The sequence below is a fragment of the Ursus americanus genome, chromosome 6 (genome assembly GCF_024610735.1).
Source record: "Ursus americanus isolate L20-20 chromosome 6, mUrsAme1.1.p, whole genome shotgun sequence".
In the NCBI taxonomy this organism is placed as follows: Eukaryota; Metazoa; Chordata; class Mammalia; order Carnivora; family Ursidae; genus Ursus; species Ursus americanus.
In genome coordinates, this window is record NC_142132.1 from 48,910,272 (window position 1) to 48,930,689 (window position 20,418).

A 20,418-nucleotide genomic window follows, 5' to 3' on the forward strand; every position below is an offset into this window, starting at 1 on the left:
GATGAAATGCGTTGCTTGTACGGAGTCTGTGCAGAGCCTGGATTCAAAGCTTACTGGTCAGAGCCTGCATTTCGCACTCTTATCCACCAGCCTGCAGTTCAAGTGTTGCTGAGCAAAGATGTTCCCCCATTAAAATTTTTCTCGAGAGGAACAAGACGGTGTCATTTAAAACTAATTCCATGCCTAGCCTTTTATCCTATTACCATTTATTCTGCCTTATACAATAAACAAGCAAAAGTTGAAAAAAAAGTTATCCAAAAAGTTACGTTCAGGAAAAAAAAAAATTAAAACAATAACTCTAGGAAAGAGAATTCACTCCTGATACATTTAGAAAGGAATCAGAAAAAGGGAACCTCATCTATTCTTTTCCTGAAAGCACCATAATTATTCCAGAAATCATCTCCTCCCCCACCACACACTTTCTTCCCTGTTACTTGCTCTGCAAAACTGATAATTTCTGAAGCCAAGATGGGAATGGAAATTAATTTGTCATTTAATTTTTAATAAGTTAAAGACATCTCAGTGACACAGCCAGTCAGTCTGCTCGTGCCTGCCGGGGGCGTCCCCGAGGACTCCTCTGATGGCGATGAGCCACAGCATCACATGCTGCTTCTCCTGGAGCCGCAGCGCATCAAAGACTGAGCTGTGTAGAAGGGGAAAGGGAGAACGTGGGCGTCCCCATGCCGCTCGGAATGCACAGCGAGTCCTTGTCAGCAAGCAGCCCGTGACAGCCGGGCATCCATCCCACCTGGGGTCACTGTGCTATCAAACAGGGCCCGTCAGGGTGGGCCTGGATTCAGGGCTAGGAACACCAGATCCCCCCCCGCCCCCCCCCCCGGGCTGAACCCGGGCAGGCTGTAGGTCCTGCCTGCGGGTGAATTCCTTGCTATGCACCTTTGCTGTGCTCCTGGTCTCCTGCTCTTCGGTCTCGATAAGTTGCTTTCTTTTCCCGTGGCTAAACTTAGCATCCCAGCATGGCTACTCATGGCTACTCATCCTTGAAATACGTCCATCTCTCAAAGGACTTGGCGACCGAAAAACACTTGAGGGTGTTTTTCGGTCATGATTCTAAAACTATACCAAAGGACTGATCAGCAGCGTCCAGCCGTTCTCCAGCAGTCTGCCATGGAGCAAGGCTGCTTGAACTCATTGCACTCCAGGCCTGGGAAGCTCGAACAATCACATAGGAGCAGTCCATTGAGTCCGCTGGCTCCTACCCCAAGATTCATCTACAGCTTCTCCCATGCTTCTCTCTCCTTTCTGGTGACTTCAGTATTGCTAAACCAGTAGTCTGCTCTTTCTCTGGCTTCACTCTGTGTGTGTGGTCTTTTGAGCTAATTCTCATTTTACACTTTTTCTAGTGAACGATACTAACGTTCAGTTTTTGGACCAAGACGATGATGATGATCCCGACACAGAACTGTACCTCACGCAGCCATTTGCATGTGGGACAGCATTTGCAGTCAGTGTCCTGGACTCGCTCATGAGCGCGGTGAGTGGGTGCGGGATATGGGAGTGGAGCACTTCCAACCTCCAACATCAACGGCCCGGGACTGGAGCTGGGGCTCCAGGGGAGAGCATGACCACGCAAAGCTTGCAATCTAGAAGGGGATACCGACGTTCGTCAGACTGTTGTACAAGTAAACGTTTGATGATGAATTCTTGAAAGTGTGAGGAGGATAAGGAAGAGGGGAGATTTTGTGGGGGAAGAGTATCTCCCCAAAGAAGGAAAGCAAATGCAAAGACCTGGCGGTGAAGGAACCTGACAATTTAAGGAGGCCAGAGAAAGCCTTCGTAGCTGGGCCACAGTGAGAGAGGGAGAGGAGAGGATGAGGCAAGGTGGGACCTGTAAGACCAAGAAACTCATTTTCATGGCTTTGGTTTTTTTCTTAAGATCAATGAGGAGGCACTGAAGGATGGTTTTAAGCTGGCAAGTCATGTGATCAGGTTTATGTTTTAAGAGGATTGTCTTGGCTGGTGTGTGGAGGATGGCTCAGGAGGCAAGATGGCAGCAGGAAGCCTGAATATGAGGCTTTCAAAGTTTGGATGAGGACAGAGCTGGCAGAGCTGGAGGGAGGAGGGTGCATCTGAGTGGTGCTGGTCAGGAAGATTGATAAGACCTGGGGGTAGATGGAATACGAGCAGAAGATGGAGGAGGACGAAGTGTCAAGGGTGACTCCTAGGTCACTGCCCATCACTGAAATGCAAGTCCTGGGAGAGGACCATGCATGAGGGTCAGGCCTGGCCAGTTCCCTGCTGCCGGGAAGGAATGAAGTAGTAGCAAGGGAAGGAGGGTGGGCTGGCCGAGGGGTCAAAAGCATCATTGGTTTCTTTTATGACTTGATATGCACCAAACAATCAAGGCGTTGTTTTTTCACTTTGAGACCAAAAACAAATAACAATTAAAAAGTAGGCCCCAGTTCGTGGAGCTCTCTTGAACTGCAAAAGGCAAAAGCAGACTCTAGAATGGGTTATAAGTGGGGATTGTGAAGTGTTCCCACTGAGTGTCTATTGATTATAGAGAAAAGCCTCTTTATTTTGGAATTCTCAAATTCACAATTTATGAAAATACAGACATAAGCTGGATAAAAACTGACCTTTGAGGAATCCATGAAAAAGAGTTTTATTGAACACATTAAAACCATAAACAGAGCTCAGAGAGTTTTTATACACATACGTTTCTTTAAGTGCTTAAGAAGGCTATTCTCCTGAATGTGTTAAACAACTGATATGCTAATTACACATTATTCTTCTCTATTCATTAAAGCTAATCCCAGAAGAACCTCTATTTGAGGAAAGAAAAAACATAAAGCTTTTTAAGACTAATTTAGGTTATTCTATATTCCTGAATGTGGTCCAACTGCAAGCATATTTTATTTTAAAAATTAGAATTATGGATTTAAAAATAATTATGAAACAATATTCATCTGAATTAAGGTTGACTAGGCATCATGCCAGACCTTTGCTTTCCAAAGCCAAGAAAAAGAGAAAAAGGTCACTAGAGAAGGCATTGTCGGTTTCCCAGGACTGGGGATTTCTTTCTGATGGCTTGGTGGTTCTGGGCCTAACCTCTCTACCTGCTAGTGATGTTGGCCTCGGTTTGGGCAAACTCCTCAAGCAAGCCAGAAGGAATGATGAAAGCTGCAGGATGTGCTCATGCAGAGCCTAATTGTCTGTACTGGTCTTCAGTTTCAAACAGATTTCTGTAACTCATCTCTTTGGAAATTTCATTTTGCTTCTGATCCTAATTAGAGAGCTTACAGAAGACCGGTCTCACTAAAAGATGATTAAACTGTGTACAGTAGCTTTTTTTTCAAGAGCTCCAAAATACACTATTAACATTTCATAAAATCCAAACTTATAAAATTATTTATGTTTCTACATATCAGACATGCAGGATATTCCAGGCAGCTATATAATTAGCAAGGCCACTTTTTCATACATTATAAAGAATTTCAAAATGATGACTGCAGAGCTTTAAGCCAAGTGAGGAGCCCTTCGGAGCATGGACCGTGGGTGACCGCACAGGCCACACACCAGTGACGCCAGCCCTTCATACCAGTAAGCCAGTAAAATGGATTTTAAGCAGCAAAGAACTTCACCCCTGCCCAACAGAAGGGACACTGGGTGGCCGTGGGGTGGGGGTAGGGGGCACCCCTGGCTCTGAGCTGTACCACTGTCTGTCTGTAGCACCACCAGGGAGTCAGTCTTGGAAACTCAGATGAAAAATCAAAGTGGGTTGGCTTGAAATTTTTAAAAAGCCATCTCTAATCTCGTTTGAAATGCAAACTGAAGTGTCTGGGAGAGAATGGCTAAGGAGTGTATGGATGCCATGGGTCTGCCAGCAGCATTCCTTCTGAATTCCAGCTTGGGAAAAAAAGAGTCTCAGGAATCTAGTAACTGTCATTGTCATCATCTTCAGCTTCATTTATTGAGGGCCCAGAACTGTGCAAGGCATTTCAGCTACAGTGTCTGATCTTTTGGACAATAATGTGAATAAACCTGAAGCAAGACGTATTTAACTGATGCACCGACAGTGACTATGCAGATCATTAGTCAAACGCCTATCTGATTATTCCAGGCCCGGTGTCCCTTGTCTGGGATGCAAAGGTTCCACGGTGACATCTTGCATTGGGTCTGGTTCAAAAGACCCAGCTGAATCTGGGCCTTCTGACAAAAACGTTACCTGTGATTTCTTTGCATTCCACCCCAGCCCTAATTTATGAAAAAACCCCAGGAGGTTAGTCAAGAACCAAGGCAGTGACTAGGAGGGAACTGAACAGGTTGGCAGGAATGTAAATGGAGAAACTGAGACCCCTCCAAGCAGCGGGAGCCAGGGGTAAGCTGCCTTCCCAGGCCTTTGCTTACAAGCAACGTCGTGACGTTCGCACACCTCCTCAGATGTCCATGATCTCCTTTCTCTAGCCCCCAAATTGCCCCTTAATCATGTGTCTAAACATCCCCGGAATATTGTCCTTCATAACTCAACTCCTGCTGCTTACTGCTTCGTTTGTTAGAAGAATAATGTTTTGATTCGTCACAGGCATCCCTGAGCAGATAGGGATGTTGCAGACATGGCCTCGTGGCTCTCTCCTGCTAATCAACAGCAGAAACACATGATCAGAGGGAATAATTATGCTTGTGGGTATCTGCCTCTAGGAAGAGGCTCACAACTCAGAGATGTATTTTTTCAGAGTGGTACCAGCTTGCCGCTCACGCACTCACGGAAAAGATGAAAGGGAGCGTCTCTGTATTTAGAGCTGAAACCGGCGCTCGTGTGTTCAGACTTCTTTTCCACAGACCCCCCCTCCCCCCACCGCAGCCCCAGTTTGAGTTCTACCTGGCCCCTCCCCAGGCAGAAAAGTCCCGAACCAAGAGCCGGACTGCTCGAATGCAGATCCCATCACCAGCGTTTTCTGGAGGCGTAAGCTTAACCTCTCTGTGCCTCAGTTTTATCATCTTTAACATTGGGATAATAATAGTACCTACCTTGTAGAATTGTCGAGATAATTAAGGGAGCTAAGGCTGTAAAGTGATTAGGGCAGCGCTCCACGCATGACAAGCTCGATACTCTATTTATTATTATTGATCGTTGCCTTCTCTGGGCACTTACCTACATGCCAGGCACTATTTGGATCCTGGGGATTTAGCAGTGGAAGAGGAAAAAGGAAAACTGCCCTCCTGTTTTCGGAACTTTCATTCTAGTGAGCGATAATTATGACGTGATTACGTCCGTCAGTAATGATAGCTACCGTTGGTAGGAGTAAATGAGTAATATCAAACGGGCGAAACAGGTTTGAAGAACATAAAATCGTTTGGGTGCGGAGACCCGTGTTAGCCACAATGGTCAGAGCAAAGTTGTCTCAGCTGAAAACTTGGAAGCCGACACTGAAAAATCAGAAGAGAGCCCCTGGGGGCGCAGGGGACGAGCCTTCCAAGGCAGAAGAAAGGTGGGGGCAAAGCTGAACAGTGGTGCTGAGCTGACTTTGGTGGGTGTGAGGGAGTCGTGCAAGGCCGTCGTGGATGGAACGTAGTAGATATGGGGCAGGGACATGCAAGAAGCAGTCAGGCAGAGCCATCGTGCACACTGTGAGTATTCTGAGTACAAAAGACCACGTTCAGTCAAGTTCTAAGTCAGGATTAAGCACTTCACTCATCTTCCTTTGGATACCACCAGGATCCTCCTGAGGTCACTGCTTCCTGTGTGTGCTGGCTGGAAGGGCAAACCCATCACAGAGTTGACTCCCGAAGTAACCCCTGATTATTTTTCTGTCCCACACTCCATCCTAGTGCACTCATTTTAAGAGAAGAAGGGAAGAGAAACAGCACAATATATTGGCCTGAGGACCTGGATTGATATCTGGCTTCTAATGTATCGTCTCTCATAGAAGTCTCAAAATGGCACATTGCAGGCAACACCCATCCCACAAACAAGTTCTGCATTTCCCAAAGTTTTTCATTTTTACATGGTTTTTTTTTGCCAATATTTTAAAATCATAAGATTACACATCAAATATGGATTTCCAGCTTATTTTGATTGGAATCACAGAGCAGATGCCCAAATAACCCACAAAACACCAGTTGGCTGGAGCTGAGCTATGCTTCCTTTAACGACAGCCCACACTGGTCCCTGTTGACCTCTCCCAGGCCTGCTTCACTCATCCCACTGGTCCCTGCCTGTGTATCCCACTGAACCAAACTTATAGGCCTCCCACTTCTATTTTTGTGAGCCTGCATGACTGTGGTTAGACAGCATCCTTGGGCTTCTGGCCATAGGCTTGTCCTTTGGGTCAGGAGGATGAGCACATGATGTCCATTTTCTTTGACCCCTCACCTTTCTTGGAATCCCTGCTGCTGAATCCCTCAGGAGCCTAAGAAAAACTTCAGTCTGAACATTTTGTGCCAGGCGTGTCTTTGCCCACTGCACCAATGCCCAGAGTGGGTATTTGCATGTTCAATGAATTAGTCCTTCATAACAAAGGCAAGGACTTGTAGAAGAAACAGTGTGGCACTGACCCATGGATTAGGACGTACCGGTTCCGGTCTCAGCTCACCAGCAGCCATGTATGTCTTTTCCACTGTCTGGGTCTCCGTTGGGTCCAACTGTTAATGGGAATGATATTAACAATCCCTTATCATGTTGGGGTAATCAGGTAAGGGCAAAGGTAGATGAAAATCTTTCACAGAGTAAACCAATATTTCTTCAGATCCAATGTAACTACAAAGAAGGGGGTTTATTACATGTGTGTGTACATATATACACATATGTGTATGTACTCACACACATGTATGTTATATGTTTCTGTATTCTAGTCTCTAATATCAGAGCTGGTCTCTGCCAGTGATAACTGAGCTGATGTTGGTAAGACTGAAGAATGTGGCCATCTGGAGGATGGACCCACATGATTTGCTTTCTTAATTGTCCTGGGGTTTCAGCTGAACCCCGGGAGGGTGTTATAAAGCAGACCAAGTTCTCCGTCAGCCCAAGCCAATCCAGTACCCTGTTACATAAACAAATGACTGCTCCCTGGCCCTTTTCCTTAGACTCCACTCAAGAGCCTCATTTCTTCTGCTCCCAAGGTGAGAGACAGCCCATGGGCCGTTCCGAGACAGAAGAGCTCGTGCCAGTGTCCATGTGGCCAATGGGAGTGTGCTCTGTTGCACCCAGAACGTACCACCGCTGTAACATCAGGCCAGGCAGGCCCGGGATTGGGGGGAAAAAAAAATCAAATCGTTCTCATCCTTCATGAAAGAAAAAATACTAAAAATAAAAATCTACACCATGAAAACTAGCAAATCTAAAAAATGGCAGCTATGGCATGGAAAATGACAATTTTAGAGCAATTATAAACGAAAGGCAAAGTGCCATTAAAGTTAAGGCAATGTTATTAAAAGATGTGTTAATTTTCAGTTAAATTTTCTATAAAAGACCAATTAGTTTAAAAGGCTTGACAGCATTAACTGTGAAACATAAGCTCTGGTAATTATACTTTAAAAAAATAAAAAGAGGAAGATGCAGCAGTGTGTTAGAAACACAGGCGCAGAGCGGCGTCCTCGGAGCAGGCTAGGTGGCACTGCGCGCTCAGATTTCCCTGTGCAGTCAGGCCCTTGCCCAGCCTGTCTCGGCTTCCTCCTTGCTTGTCACCCCGTCTACATACGGGATCTGAGAAACGTCAAAGTTCGGAGGCCAAGCAGGCCGTGCGTGTGATCTGGGCCAGCTCTCTGATAGGAGAGATGAGAACACAGAAGCAAAGGGAGAGGGAATTTTCCAAACTGGTTGCATTGCTAGCTGGTTGTTATTTTTATAACCTACCGTTTATTATCTGTGATGCATTCGATGTGACCCAGAGTATCTCATTTAACACTATCCTATAAGCTGGCTTGCACTGGGGTTTTGTGTTCCAGTTACACGGATGAGGAACTGGAGGCATAGAAAACTCAGGCAACCTCCCCGTTGTCATAGGTATTGAACAATGAATCGGGGATTTAAAACCATATGAACTGAATTCTAAGGCCAGTACACATAACCAGGGCTGCCATGTTGTCTTATTGGGAAGAAAGGCTTCCTTGGCTAGGGGTGGAGCCCCAACCTTGGTAGTGGGAAGAGGGACTGCCATATTCCTTAGACTACATGGGGAGCTCAGGAGGCAAAAGATCGCCCTTCCATATTACAATCCTCCCTTCAGAAGTCTCTGTTTCTTCAATTCTAGTGTTTCTGTTAATCCAGAAGAGAATGTTGCCCTCTGGGTTGGGTGAGTTGTACAGAAGTCTGTTCTAGCTGGCACATTCTCCATAGAAATTGTCTGTGATCATTGGCATTTGACGACCTAGCATCTGTTTGCCACATGGTACGGAAACAGCCTCTTTCTATGCAGAAAGCTCAGGGTTTGCTGCTTAGCTGCAGCCCAATCAACATCTGAGGAAATCTGTACCTTCCGTGATGACCAACTAGCCCTCCTCTCTCAAGAAAAGCATTGTCTTTGCACCAAGTTACTCAGATCACAAAGGAACCTAGACACAAGCTCAGAACACAGCCACATGCAGCTGAATACTGAGGCAGCCAAACGGGAGCGGGAGTGCTCTGTGGACAGATGGACACCATTGTTCTCCGTCAGAGCAGATACTGCTGCCCCCAGTGTGTTCCTTGATGCCTGCACGGGAGAATCAAGGAGAGAGATCTAGAGTACAGGTCAGAGGGTCGAGATTTGTGTTCAGAGTTGTGCGTGGTTCCCGAGCTGTTGAGGCACCCCTGAAACCCTGTGACCCACCCTGAAATTCTACCCGTTGATGGGAAATTTTGAAAGTGACACACTCGTTGAATAGAATACAATTTCAAGCCAAACCAAGACCTAGGGATTAGTAGATGCTCAATAAATGTCAGCGACTGATTGATCAAAAAGTCTGTGCTGTTACAGTGTAACCGATTTCAACACAGAAGGGGAAACATGTTAAGGTCAAATAGTTGCAATTTGACAAAACAATAACCTTTCATGTTGACCTTCTGGACTTAATCATTGCAAGGCAGAACTTACAGTGTTTTTTCTTTAAAAATCACTGACAATTTTCTTTAGAAAAGTTATTCATGTTCAGTGTGGGATATTTTGAAAGCACAGAAATATATAAAGAAAAACATTTAAGTGAACCATATTTCCAATACCCAAAGATAAGCATGATTAATATTTTGGTGTATTTCCTCCCAGATGGATAAATATGGATCACCCAGTTTTATATCTTGTCTTTTTTTCTTTTCTTTTAATGCTTAGTATTTTATCCAGAGCATTTAATCATGTCTATTATTGAGTATCATGATTTGCAATGCCTCCATAGGACTTCCTGAGACTCTAACCTATAGATATTCCCATTATCTACCTGTTTTGGGGGAATTTTACTTCAAAAATTTTTTGTTTTAACAATAATTAACCCTGTGATAAACATTATTGTACATAATCTTTGAACAAAAAGCAATTGATTATCTTGAGGCACACTTACCGGGCTTTTAACAAGTAGGAACACTTTCAAAGCTCTTGATGGGTATGGCTGGATTATCTCCTATTAATCACACTGCCATCACAGGTGTGTAAGTCCCATCGGATGTGCTCCAGTGGGCACTGATTATCATTTTCTCTAAAGGCCCTTTAATTGTGTTAATGATAATTTTTGAAGTATCTAAACTTTTAATTTGTATGTAATCATGTATATTTTTTGTGAATTATTCTACAGTTTTTATGCTTAAAAAGTGCCTGCTGAACAGAGAACTATCAGGTGTCCTGAGATCAGTTACATATCCAGCTATATTTTCATCAGGTTGTTAGTGGCTACATTTTTTGCCTTTAACTATTTTATAACATTTGCTTCCTTTCTTTGGCCTAGTTTTACTGAGATATAATAGACTTCAACACTATGTACATTTAAGGTATCTAGTGTAATGATTTGATATTTGCGTATATTGAGAAATGATTACCACAATAGGGTTAGTTGACACATTCATCACCTCACATAGCTGCATATTTGTGTGTGTGTGTGTGTGTGTGAGAGAGAGAGAGAGAGAGAGAGAAAGAGAGAGAGAACTTTTAAAATCTACTCTCTTAGCAACTTTTAAATATACAATACAGTATTGTTAACTGCAGTCCCCCTGCTGTACATTACATCCCCAGAACTACTCATCTTATGGAATGAATGGAATTCATCTTACTGGAATCTTGTATCCTTTCACTACCTTCACCTGTTCCCCCCAACCCCCATGTCCAGCCGCGGGCTACCACCAATCTGTTCTCTGTTTCTGTGAGGTCAGTTTTTTGTTTTTCGTTTTCAGGTTCCACATATGGGTGAGATCATACAGTATTCAGATTTCTCCCTTGGACTTATTTCACTTAACATAATGCTCTCAGGATTCATCCATGTTGTTGCAAATGGCAGGATTTCCTTCTTTTTATGTCTGGGTAGTATTCTGTTATATATATACCACATTTTCTTTATCCACTCATCTGTCAATGGACACTTAGGTTGTTCGCATGTCTTGGCTGTTGTAAAAAGTTCTGCAGCGAACATGGGAGTGCACTGTATCTTTGAGATAGTGATTTTGCATCCTTCAGATATACCAAGAAGGGGAATTGCTGGATCATATGGTGGTACCAGCTGTAATTTTTTGAGGAACAATCATACTGTTTCCCAAAGTGGCTGCACCGATTTGTATTCGCAACCACAGTGCACAGGGATTCCTTTTCTCCTCAGCCTCATCAACATGTACTATTTCTTGCCTTTTTGACAACAGTCCTTCTAGCAGGTGTGATAGCTCATTGTGGTTTTCATTTACATTTCCCTGATGGTTAGTGATGTTGAGCACATTTTCATACCTGTTGGCCATTTGATTATCTTCTTTGGAAAAATGTCTATTCAGTTTCTTTGCCCATTTTGAATAGGATTTTTTTGCATTTTTTTGCCACTGAGTTATATGAATTTCACTTATTACCTTTTTCAGAAATTTAATATAAATATATTTTCATAGACAAAGTATATAAAATAAATAAAATTATAGGAAAAATTAAAATCAATCAGTATTCTATCACCAAGAATTAGTCACCAAGTAAAATTTTGGGGTACTGAGTGTAATTATTTTTACATAAATAAACCTGTATCAGTTGACATCTGAACTTTTAACATGAATTTTATATCAGGTTGTTTTTTGGATCCTTCCTTTTTGCATATTTTCCTATTATATCATATAATTGTTACGGTGCCATTAAATATTCTCTGAAAACATAATATTAATATCTGGGTAATGTAAGTAATTTAAGCATATTATGATTTATTTAATCATTACCATATTGTTGAAGAGTTTTTTCCAGATAGCCAGTTACCCCTAAATCACTTGTTGACTAAACATTTTTTCCCTATGGTGTATGATGCTTTCCTTATCATATTAAAGAACAGATCAGCAAACCTTTTTTGTAAAGGGCCAGGTGGTGAATATTTTAGGTTTTTGAGAACCATACAGACTCCACTGAAAGTACTTGACATCTGTCATTATAGCACGAAAGCCCATTTGTAAACAAATGGGTATGTCTGGGTCCTAATAAAACTTTATTTAAGAAAACAGGCGGCAGGTTGTATTTGGCCCAAGGGCCAGATTTGCCAACTCCTGTATTGTTCATAGGACTATTACACTATCATTCTCAGTAATTTATTCTGGTTGATTGGTCTTCTCATTTTTGCTACTGTCTACAATGTTAAGTTATGAAATATTTAATATTTATTATTGTCCCTGAGAGGACAATTTCATAAACTGTTTCCAGAGGAAATTTAGCATAGTTGTGTTAAGTTTTTAAAAAGTCCAGTTGAGGGGCCCCTGGGTGGCTCAGTTGGTGAAGCTTCCAGACTCTTGATTGTGGCTCAGGTCATGATCTCCGGGTCATGAGATAGAGCCCTGTGTGGAGCCCTGTCTCTGGCACTGGGCTAAGCAGGGAGCCTGCGTAGATTCTCTCTGCCCCTCTGCCACCCCTCCCCTCAGACTCGCACACACTCTAAATAAATAAATAAATAAATAAATAAATAAATAAATAAATAAATATCCAGTTGAATCTATGATTAGGCATATATCAAACTTAAATTTTTTCCGGAAAAAATACAACATTATAACATCCCACTGACATGTTAAGAAACACAATATTCTTCTTTTTTATTTTTTCCCTAATAATCTTCTCTCTCTGTGGATGATCATTATTTTGCTTTCCCTTGAACAACAGTAGCTGTTCTTATGCATGACCAGGAACTATGATACTAAAGAGAGCTTCCAGAATAGGAGTGTTAATTCTCAAACGCCTATGACACTATAGTCTCTTTCTTATTTCTAATTTTATTTTTTTAGTTACATTTGTCATACTTGTTTATTTTTTCAAAGAATTATTTCTTGTATTTATCAATTTAATAAATATCCTCTTGCGATTTCATTAATTGATGCTTTATTATTTCATCCTTCTGCTTTTCTAAGATAAAAAAGAACAATAAAAGCCAGTTCTTTTCATGCTTAGCATTATTTATTGTAATTCTTTTGTACTTAATAATAAAATCATTTAAGGCTCTGAATTTGTTTCTGTAGCTTTGGCCTCAATGCATGACATTCTTATATGCCATTTTCAAATAGTTAATTTTTAAATACTCTATATTCTAAGTTTGATTTCCATCTTGACCTATAGTTGGGTTTTAGAATACTTTTCTTTTGCACTTGGAGATGTTGAGATAGTTACTTTCATTTCTACTATTATTTTAGTTTTTCTGAAGTAGACTCTGCAGCTTACACTTGATCGTATATATTGAGATTTTATACTTTGAGCCGTGGATCGTTTTTTGTAATTACTGTTGGGAAGCTATCTGAAAATGTTGCAAAGTTTAGCACAAATCCACTAAATCGCTTTTATTATATCCTAATTTTCTCATAGTCTGGTCTGTTTGAGCTATGGAAGCTAGAAACACAGTGATAGTTTACATATCACCCTCAGTCCACATGTATTTTACTCTAATTGCTAATTAGTTTTACTTTCTATGTTTCAGTATATTATTTGTGCCTAAGTAGGTTACATCTTTATTGTACATTTTAACTATCAATGCAAAGCTAACTTGCTTAAAGTAACATTTAAAATTTCTCCCTGGAAATATAGTTTTCTATGCCTATTTTGTTTTGCTTTTTCCTATTTCTCTCTGAAAATATCAGAGTTTGATTTTCATTTTGGCTTTTGAATAAGTCTGAGAACCTTTGCAATTTAATCAAATCCCTTAGCTCACTTATGTTTAGCTATTAAAATATAATGTTATAATTTTGCATTATGCTTTATACATGCCTCTGTAATTGTGTCTTTTATTATCCATCTTTGGGTGTATAGACTCTATTTTTGTACGCATATTTTCTCTAGTGATGTGTAAACTATCTATATTCTATTTTTGATTCTAGTTAGTGGTTACCAGACATTCTCTAAATATATTTGAAAGTATATTTTCTAAGCAATATTATCTAGAAAAATTTAGCTTTTGATTCTTCCTTTATATCCATCCTCTTCTCTCCTACCTAATTTTTCTGACTTTAAAAAATAAATTAATATTACTGTATTAAATAATTTTGTCATTTTTTTCTTTCAAGAAGTATTTTTGACATTTGCATTTAGTTTGGTAATAAAACATATAATCATTTCTTAAATTCCATGTTTCAATATATTTCACCAGTATTTTTAAACCACATTTGCTCATTTTTTAATTTCTAAAAGTTTCAAATGAACTTGAAGGATGCTGACTTTTGTTCCTGAGTATTTTTTAATGAAGTAAATCAATAAATGCTTAGATACTCAGAGATTCAAAAATATTTCTTTTTTTTAATATTTCTATTGCCTTCACAAATAATTGATGATTTAGCTGCATGTAGAATTCTTGGAATAAATGTGTCCTTTCAAAACTCAGTTGGCATCATTCTTAAGTTTTCTAGAGAAGTCTCTGGCTAACCGATTGCATACTTTTTTTTCCCCTTACAGTATTGTGTTTGGTCACATGTCTTCTTCATTTAATATTTTAAATTTAAATATTCACCTGTTACAGATTTAAGTGATGGCCGCATTCACTTGGTGAGCCATTTCAGTCCACATCCTCAGTTCATTCTCTCAGCTCAGGATAGGTTGTTTTCATTTGTTTCCTTGCTTGCTTACTCATTTTTATTTGCTTGAGTTTTGTTTACAGCGTTAACTTGTGAACACTTGGTATTTATCAATTTGAACCTCTGTTGTCTTTCCTCAATATCTACCAACATTCTCATAAAAAAAGACAGGCAGGCAGGCAGGAAGGAAGGAAGGAAGGAAGGAAGGAAAAAAGAAAGAAAAGAAAGAAGAGAGAAAGAAAGAGAAAAGAAAGGAAAGAAAGCAAAGGAAGAAAGAAAGAGAAAAGAATGGAAAGAAAGAAAAGAAAGGTCTCTACATCTTTTTCTATCTAGTTTCGGCCAACTTCTTAGTCTTACTTCCACATTACTGATGTTGTGTGTATATGATTTTTAGTTCTACAACATAGTGCCTCTTTTTCATTATTGTTTTAATAAGAACACTTCACATGAGATCTACCCACTTAAATTTTTCAGTGTACAATACAGTATTGTAATTATTGTTTCTTAATGGATAAAAATCTGGCCATTATAAGTTTAGTTACCTTTTAACTATATCTCTTTTGTTTTAACACCTTTATTGAGATATAATTAATAATCATGCAATTCTCCCATTGAAAATGTACAATTCTGTGATTTTTAGTGTAATCACAAATATGTACAACCATCACCACAGTCAATTTTGGAACATGTTCATTGCCTCAGAAAAACCCTGCATGCCCTTTAGCAACCCCCACTAACCTCTGTCCCCCTCCCCCAGCCCTAAGCAACCATTAATCTATTACCTATCTTTATAGATTTGCTTCTTCTAGACATTTCATATAAATGGAATCATACAGTATGTAGTCTTTTGTGACTGACTTCTTTCACTTAACATAATGTTTTCAAGGTATTAGTACTTCATAACTTTTTATGGTATGAATAATATTCGTATAGCTGAATAATACTCATGCATGGATATAACACATTTTATTTATGCATACATTAGGTGATAGACATTTGGGCTATTTCCGTTTTGGGCTGTTATGAATAATGTTGCTATAAACATATGTATACAAGTTTTCATATGGACATATTTTTAAAATTTCTCTTGAGTATATATATATATAGAAGTAGAATTGCTGGGTTATATAACTCTGTTTAGCCATATGAGGAACTGCTAAACTGTTTCTCAGAGTGGCAGTATCATTTTATATTCCCACCAGCAGAGTGTTAGTGTTGCAATTTCTCGACATCCTCACCAACTCTTGTTATGATTTGTCTTTTTGATTATAGCCATCCCAGTGAGTGTAAAGAGGTATCTCATTGTGGTTTTGATTTGCATTTTCCTGATGACTAGTGATGTCAAGCATCCTTTCATTTATTTTGTTGGCCATTTGTATATCTTCTTTTTGAGAAATGTTTAAGTCTTTTGTCCATTTTTAAAATTGTGTTATTTTTCTTTATGTTGTTGGGATGTAAGATTTTATATATATAATGATTTTATATATATAAAGATTTTATATATATATATATATATATATAAAACACTTATATATGTATCTTACTTAAGATTATATATATATTATACATATATATTCTGGATACTAGACTTTATCAGATACATGATTTGCAAATATTTTCTCTCATCCTGTAAGGCTTTTTTTTCACTTTCTGGATAGTGTACTTTGATGCACAAAAATTTTAACTTTGATGAAGTTAAATTTATCTTTTTTGGGGAGATTTCCTATGCTTTGAGTGTCATATTTAAGAATCCATTTTCATATCAAAGGTCATGACAATTTAGCCTATGTTTTCTTCTAAGTGTTTCATAGTTTTAGCTGTTACATTTAGGTCTTTGATCCATTTTGAATTAATTTTTGCATATGGTGTGAGGTAGGGGTCCAAATTCATTCTTCTGAATATGGAAGCCCAAGAATTGTAGCACCATTTGTTTAAGAGACTATGTTCTTTCTCCATGGAATGGTCTTGGCACCGTTGTTGAAATCAATTGACCAAAAGCATATGAATTTCTTTCTGGACTCTCAATTCAGTCCCAAGTCTGTCCTTATGTCAGTACTACACTGTCTTGATTATAGTAGTGTTGTAGTGTGTTTCGAAATTAGGAAGTGTGATTTTAGATTGGTTATTTGGAGTGCTTGCAACTTTATATGAATTTTATTATTTTTTTAAATTTTTTAGGATTTTATTTATGTATTTGAGAGAGAGAGAAAGAGAGAGAGCACGAGCAGGGTGGGGGGCAGAGGGAGAGGGAGAAGCAGACTCCCCACTGAGCAGGGGGCCCAATGTGGGACTCAATCGCAGGACCCTGAGATCATGACCTGAGCCGAAGGCAGATGCTTCACCCACTGAGCCACCTAGGCACCTCTCATATGAATTTTAGAATCAGCTTTTCCATCTCTATAAAAATGGTTTTGGGGGTTTTGACAGAGATTGTACTGAATCTCAAAATTGGGGGAATACTACTGTCTTAATAACATTAAGACTTCCAATCTATAAACATGGGATGCCTTTCCATGATTTAGATTTTCTTTAATGTCCTTCAACAATATTTTGTAGTTTTCAGTGTACCAGTCTTGTACTTCCTCAGTTAAATTTATTCCTAAGTATTTATTCTTTGTGATGCTATTATAAATGGAATCTCTTAATTTTATTCTTGTATTGTTCATTGCAAGTGTATAGATATACAAATGATTTTTTGTATATTGACTTTGTACCTGCAAACTTGCTGAACACGTTTATTATCTATAATTGAATTTTAATAGATACCTTAGAATTTTCTATATATAACATCATATTCTCTGTAAACAGAGATCGTTGTACTTCTTTCTTTCCGATGTGGTTACTTCATTTTTTTTGTAGCCTCGGCTAGAGCTCCCAGTGCTGTGTTGAATAGAAGTGGTAAGAGCTGACTTCCTTGTCTTGTTCCTGATTCTAAGGGGAGAGCATCCAGTCTTTCACCAATAAGCCCGCTGTTAAATTTGGGTTTTCGATACATGCCCTTTATCAGGTTGAAGAAATTGCCTTCTGTTCCTAGCTTGTTGAATGTTTTTATCGTGAAAGTTTATTGGATTCTTATCTCTAAAAATATCTTACATAAAAAATTGGGTAAGTTGTATGAAGTCAGCTTTCTTATAATCTGATCTTTTACTTCTTATAGAAATTATATTTTCTAAAAATTTTATTTAATTCTAAAATGGATGCTTCTTTTCCTTTTACTTCTTCCAGCAACCATTTAATCATTCAAAATGATGCTTTTCCTTTATATCTTAAATACTGTGGTTTCCTTGTAAAAAAATATTTATACTGGCTTTTTAAATTTCTCTCTACCTTTATTTCTCTCTACCAAAAAACAGAGTTTGGTATATGAGGTTGTGAATGTTCTGCCACCAGCTTTGTGAGCCGTTAGATTCCTCCTCCTGGTCTTGATCTAAAGGGGTAATTAGAGCGCAAAGGCCCTTGTCAGAGTTCATGCCCAGCACTCACACGTTGAATGTGCCCCAGGGTTAAGGACGGGTCTCTGGCTTCTACTGAGGTGCTATCTGACTGTAGGGCAGAGGATTTACCTGTGAAAACTTCGGAGATGTTTTCGGGTGTGTCCCAAGGCCACCTCCACTAGAGCACACCTCTCGGGTCTCTTTCCATTACTGCTGTCCCGTCTCAGGAGGCAGGGCCCTGGTGTCTTTGCCATGTCCTTCCCGAGCCCAAATAGGGTCTTCGAATGGAAGCAGATTGAGAAGTACAGATGCACGGATGAAATACAAGGCCTTGGTTTGCCCACTTATCAGCGCCTCCTGGGCACCAAGCACTGCTCTGCGTGCCTCACGTGTGTTAGTTCTACCGTCCTTATAACCACTCTGTTCATACATTTTACAGATCATGAAACTGAGGCACAAAAATGACATATAACTTTCCAGGGTCACACAGCTACTGCAAGGTGAAGCCAGCGTTAAACCCACCGCCTGACTCTATCCCTTGACCGAGCCCGCAACCTCCTGTACTTGCACTAGGCCTGCTTCTGTGCCCCAGGGCACATCTGAGCTCTGGTAGAGGAGACACGCACTCTCCTTAGGGTCTGACTCCTTCTGGGTAACATTCCTTGTCTCCTTTGCTGTTGGAATTGTCTATCATGCTGGGGTGTTTTGCAGTATTTCATTGAGGAAGGTGAATCTTGCCCCAGGAGAAGCGATCATCTGAACTCAGAAGTCCTCCTGGAATAATTTGCATATGAACTTGATCTTAATGACTGTGCTTATTTTGCTGACGAGAATATCAAAGCCTAGAACTGGGTACTCAACCTCCCTCAAGACGGAGAACTAGTGATGCCCTCCCAGCATGAGAACTAGTCCTTACCTGGTTTATTCCCCACCACATTTTGCCAGGTCAAGTGTCTGAGAAATCGCTGAGGTGAAATGCAGCTGTCTTTCCTAACCCACTCCCAAAGGTCCGTAAGCCCTCAGAAGCCACAGGCAAGCTCTGGTTTGAATTCATTTCACCTGCTTGCTTTCTTCTTAGCTTGGAAAATGGAAGGCAGACCCTTACTTGAGTTTTTTCTCAAATTAGGCTGGGTGACAAATGTCTTTTTGAGCTCTTTTATTTGACACCCTATTAATTTTTTTAAACTCCCATCGTTTTGTTCCCGACAGACCTGTTATGTTTCAGATGTGAGACAAATGTACAATTGAGGGAAACTTCCCTAATGTGCTATGTTTGCCTCTGACTATTGAGATGACCTCAAGAAACAAAACCAAAAGTGCACACACCAGGACACCCACCTCCTTGTAATTTTATCTGGCATATTTAATTAATAGAGTCTTCTGGGTTAGATTATTATCAAAGTGCATAGTAAATTGTTGAGCGTGTGGCCTTAATGACGCTCTTGGCATCTCTTTCCTACACAGAAAGAAGTTTTGCCACTGTTGGGGAAGGCGACTTTCTGGCATAAGGTGACAGGACCTTCAGAGGTAGTCGTACTTGGGTTAGCAGCTGGGGCGGCTGCAATTTGTGTCACAAGTCCAAAGTCCCTTAGTAGACAAGCCAGACTTGAAGAGAGGAAGCCGTGTTTGCATCCCTACTAACACCAATTATGGTAAACACCAACCATTTAGATATCAGCCCTTTAATGAAAGTTCCCTGAGTTGGTTTTTAAAAGTCAGGCTCTCCTGGCAGAACCAAGTAGGAGAGAAAAGAATGGAATAATTGGAGGCTGCTGTCTCTTCACTTCCCACATAAAATTATTTGAAGAGACAGGCCAGAACTTTAAACAGGCGATACCAAGAAAAGTCGTAATTTGGATGTCTATTGTGACATGAGGGTGTTTGCTTAAAGGACTTTTTCCCCCCAACTCTCTCCCCAGACGTACTTTAACGACAATATCCTTACTCTGATCCGGACCCTGGTGACTGGAGGAGCCACGCCAGAGCTCGAGGCTCTGATTGCTGAGGAGAACGCACTTCGAGGGGGTTACAGCACCCCCCAGACGCTGGCCAATAGGGACCGCTGCCGAGTGGCCCAGTTAGCGCTGCTGGATGGGCCCTTTGCGGACTTGGGGGTGAGTTCATGGTGTAGAGGTCACCTGTGGCCACTGATTGGGAATAACTTGGGCTGAGTGCCAGCCAGTGAGGACCTAGGCACCTGTCTTTTCCGTTTTCTATGGTAAATAACTACGAGGTTATTTACCAGTTTACTGGTAGCAGGCACTGTGCTTTACATTGGTCATTCGTTTTATTCCCATGGCAATCCTTTGACATAGGTTCTATTATCAGACACTGTAAGGAAACTGAGGCTCAGAGAGACTGAGGATTGGCCCGATCAGGAATTTGCACCAGGAACCCTGGCTTCAGAGCCTGTGGGCTTACTCACTCTCCTAGGTATCTTCTACCACGAGCTAGGAGGCATGAGGGGATTCCGGCATGCTGCCAAGCCGGAGACCCCTTTTCCGCAGGGTCTTGGCATATCTCAGGGCTACTTCACCCCAAAGGCACATTCATAGCCTATGAGGAGCTTTTAAAAACACCGATGGCCATGCCCAGTTCCCAGGATTCAGAGTATTTGTATCTGGGTATGATTTGGGCCCTGGAAGTTTTGTAAACACCAACATGCTTCTTGAGTCACCGGCCAAACAAATAGCGTCTCATGGGGGTCCTTTAATGGCTCCAATTCTGGACCTGGGTCTTCGCATTTCTAAGGCTGGACCCAGTCACTCTCCCCCATGCCCTCCCTGCTGCAGAGGGGATGACCAGTGCCTCCCTTTGGGCCCCACGCACCAGATGGGTTCACGTACTGTG

General features: G+C 40.7%; 1 protein-coding gene across 6 annotated transcripts in view; it reads left to right on the plus strand.

Annotated features, from left to right (window-relative positions):
• KCNMA1 (potassium calcium-activated channel subfamily M alpha 1) overlaps nucleotides 1–20,418 on the plus strand; it is a 710,872-nt gene that overhangs the window by 677,812 nt on the left and 12,642 nt on the right. For all 6 annotated transcript variants that reach the window (XM_045783283.2, XM_045783284.2, XM_045783288.2 and 3 more), the window contains 2 exons: nucleotides 1,362–1,492; nucleotides 19,488–19,682. In XM_045783283.2, the coding sequence (XP_045639239.1) occupies nucleotides 1,362–1,492; nucleotides 19,488–19,682 (326 nt within the window). The remainder of the gene's footprint in view (nucleotides 1–1,361; nucleotides 1,493–19,487; nucleotides 19,683–20,418) is intronic.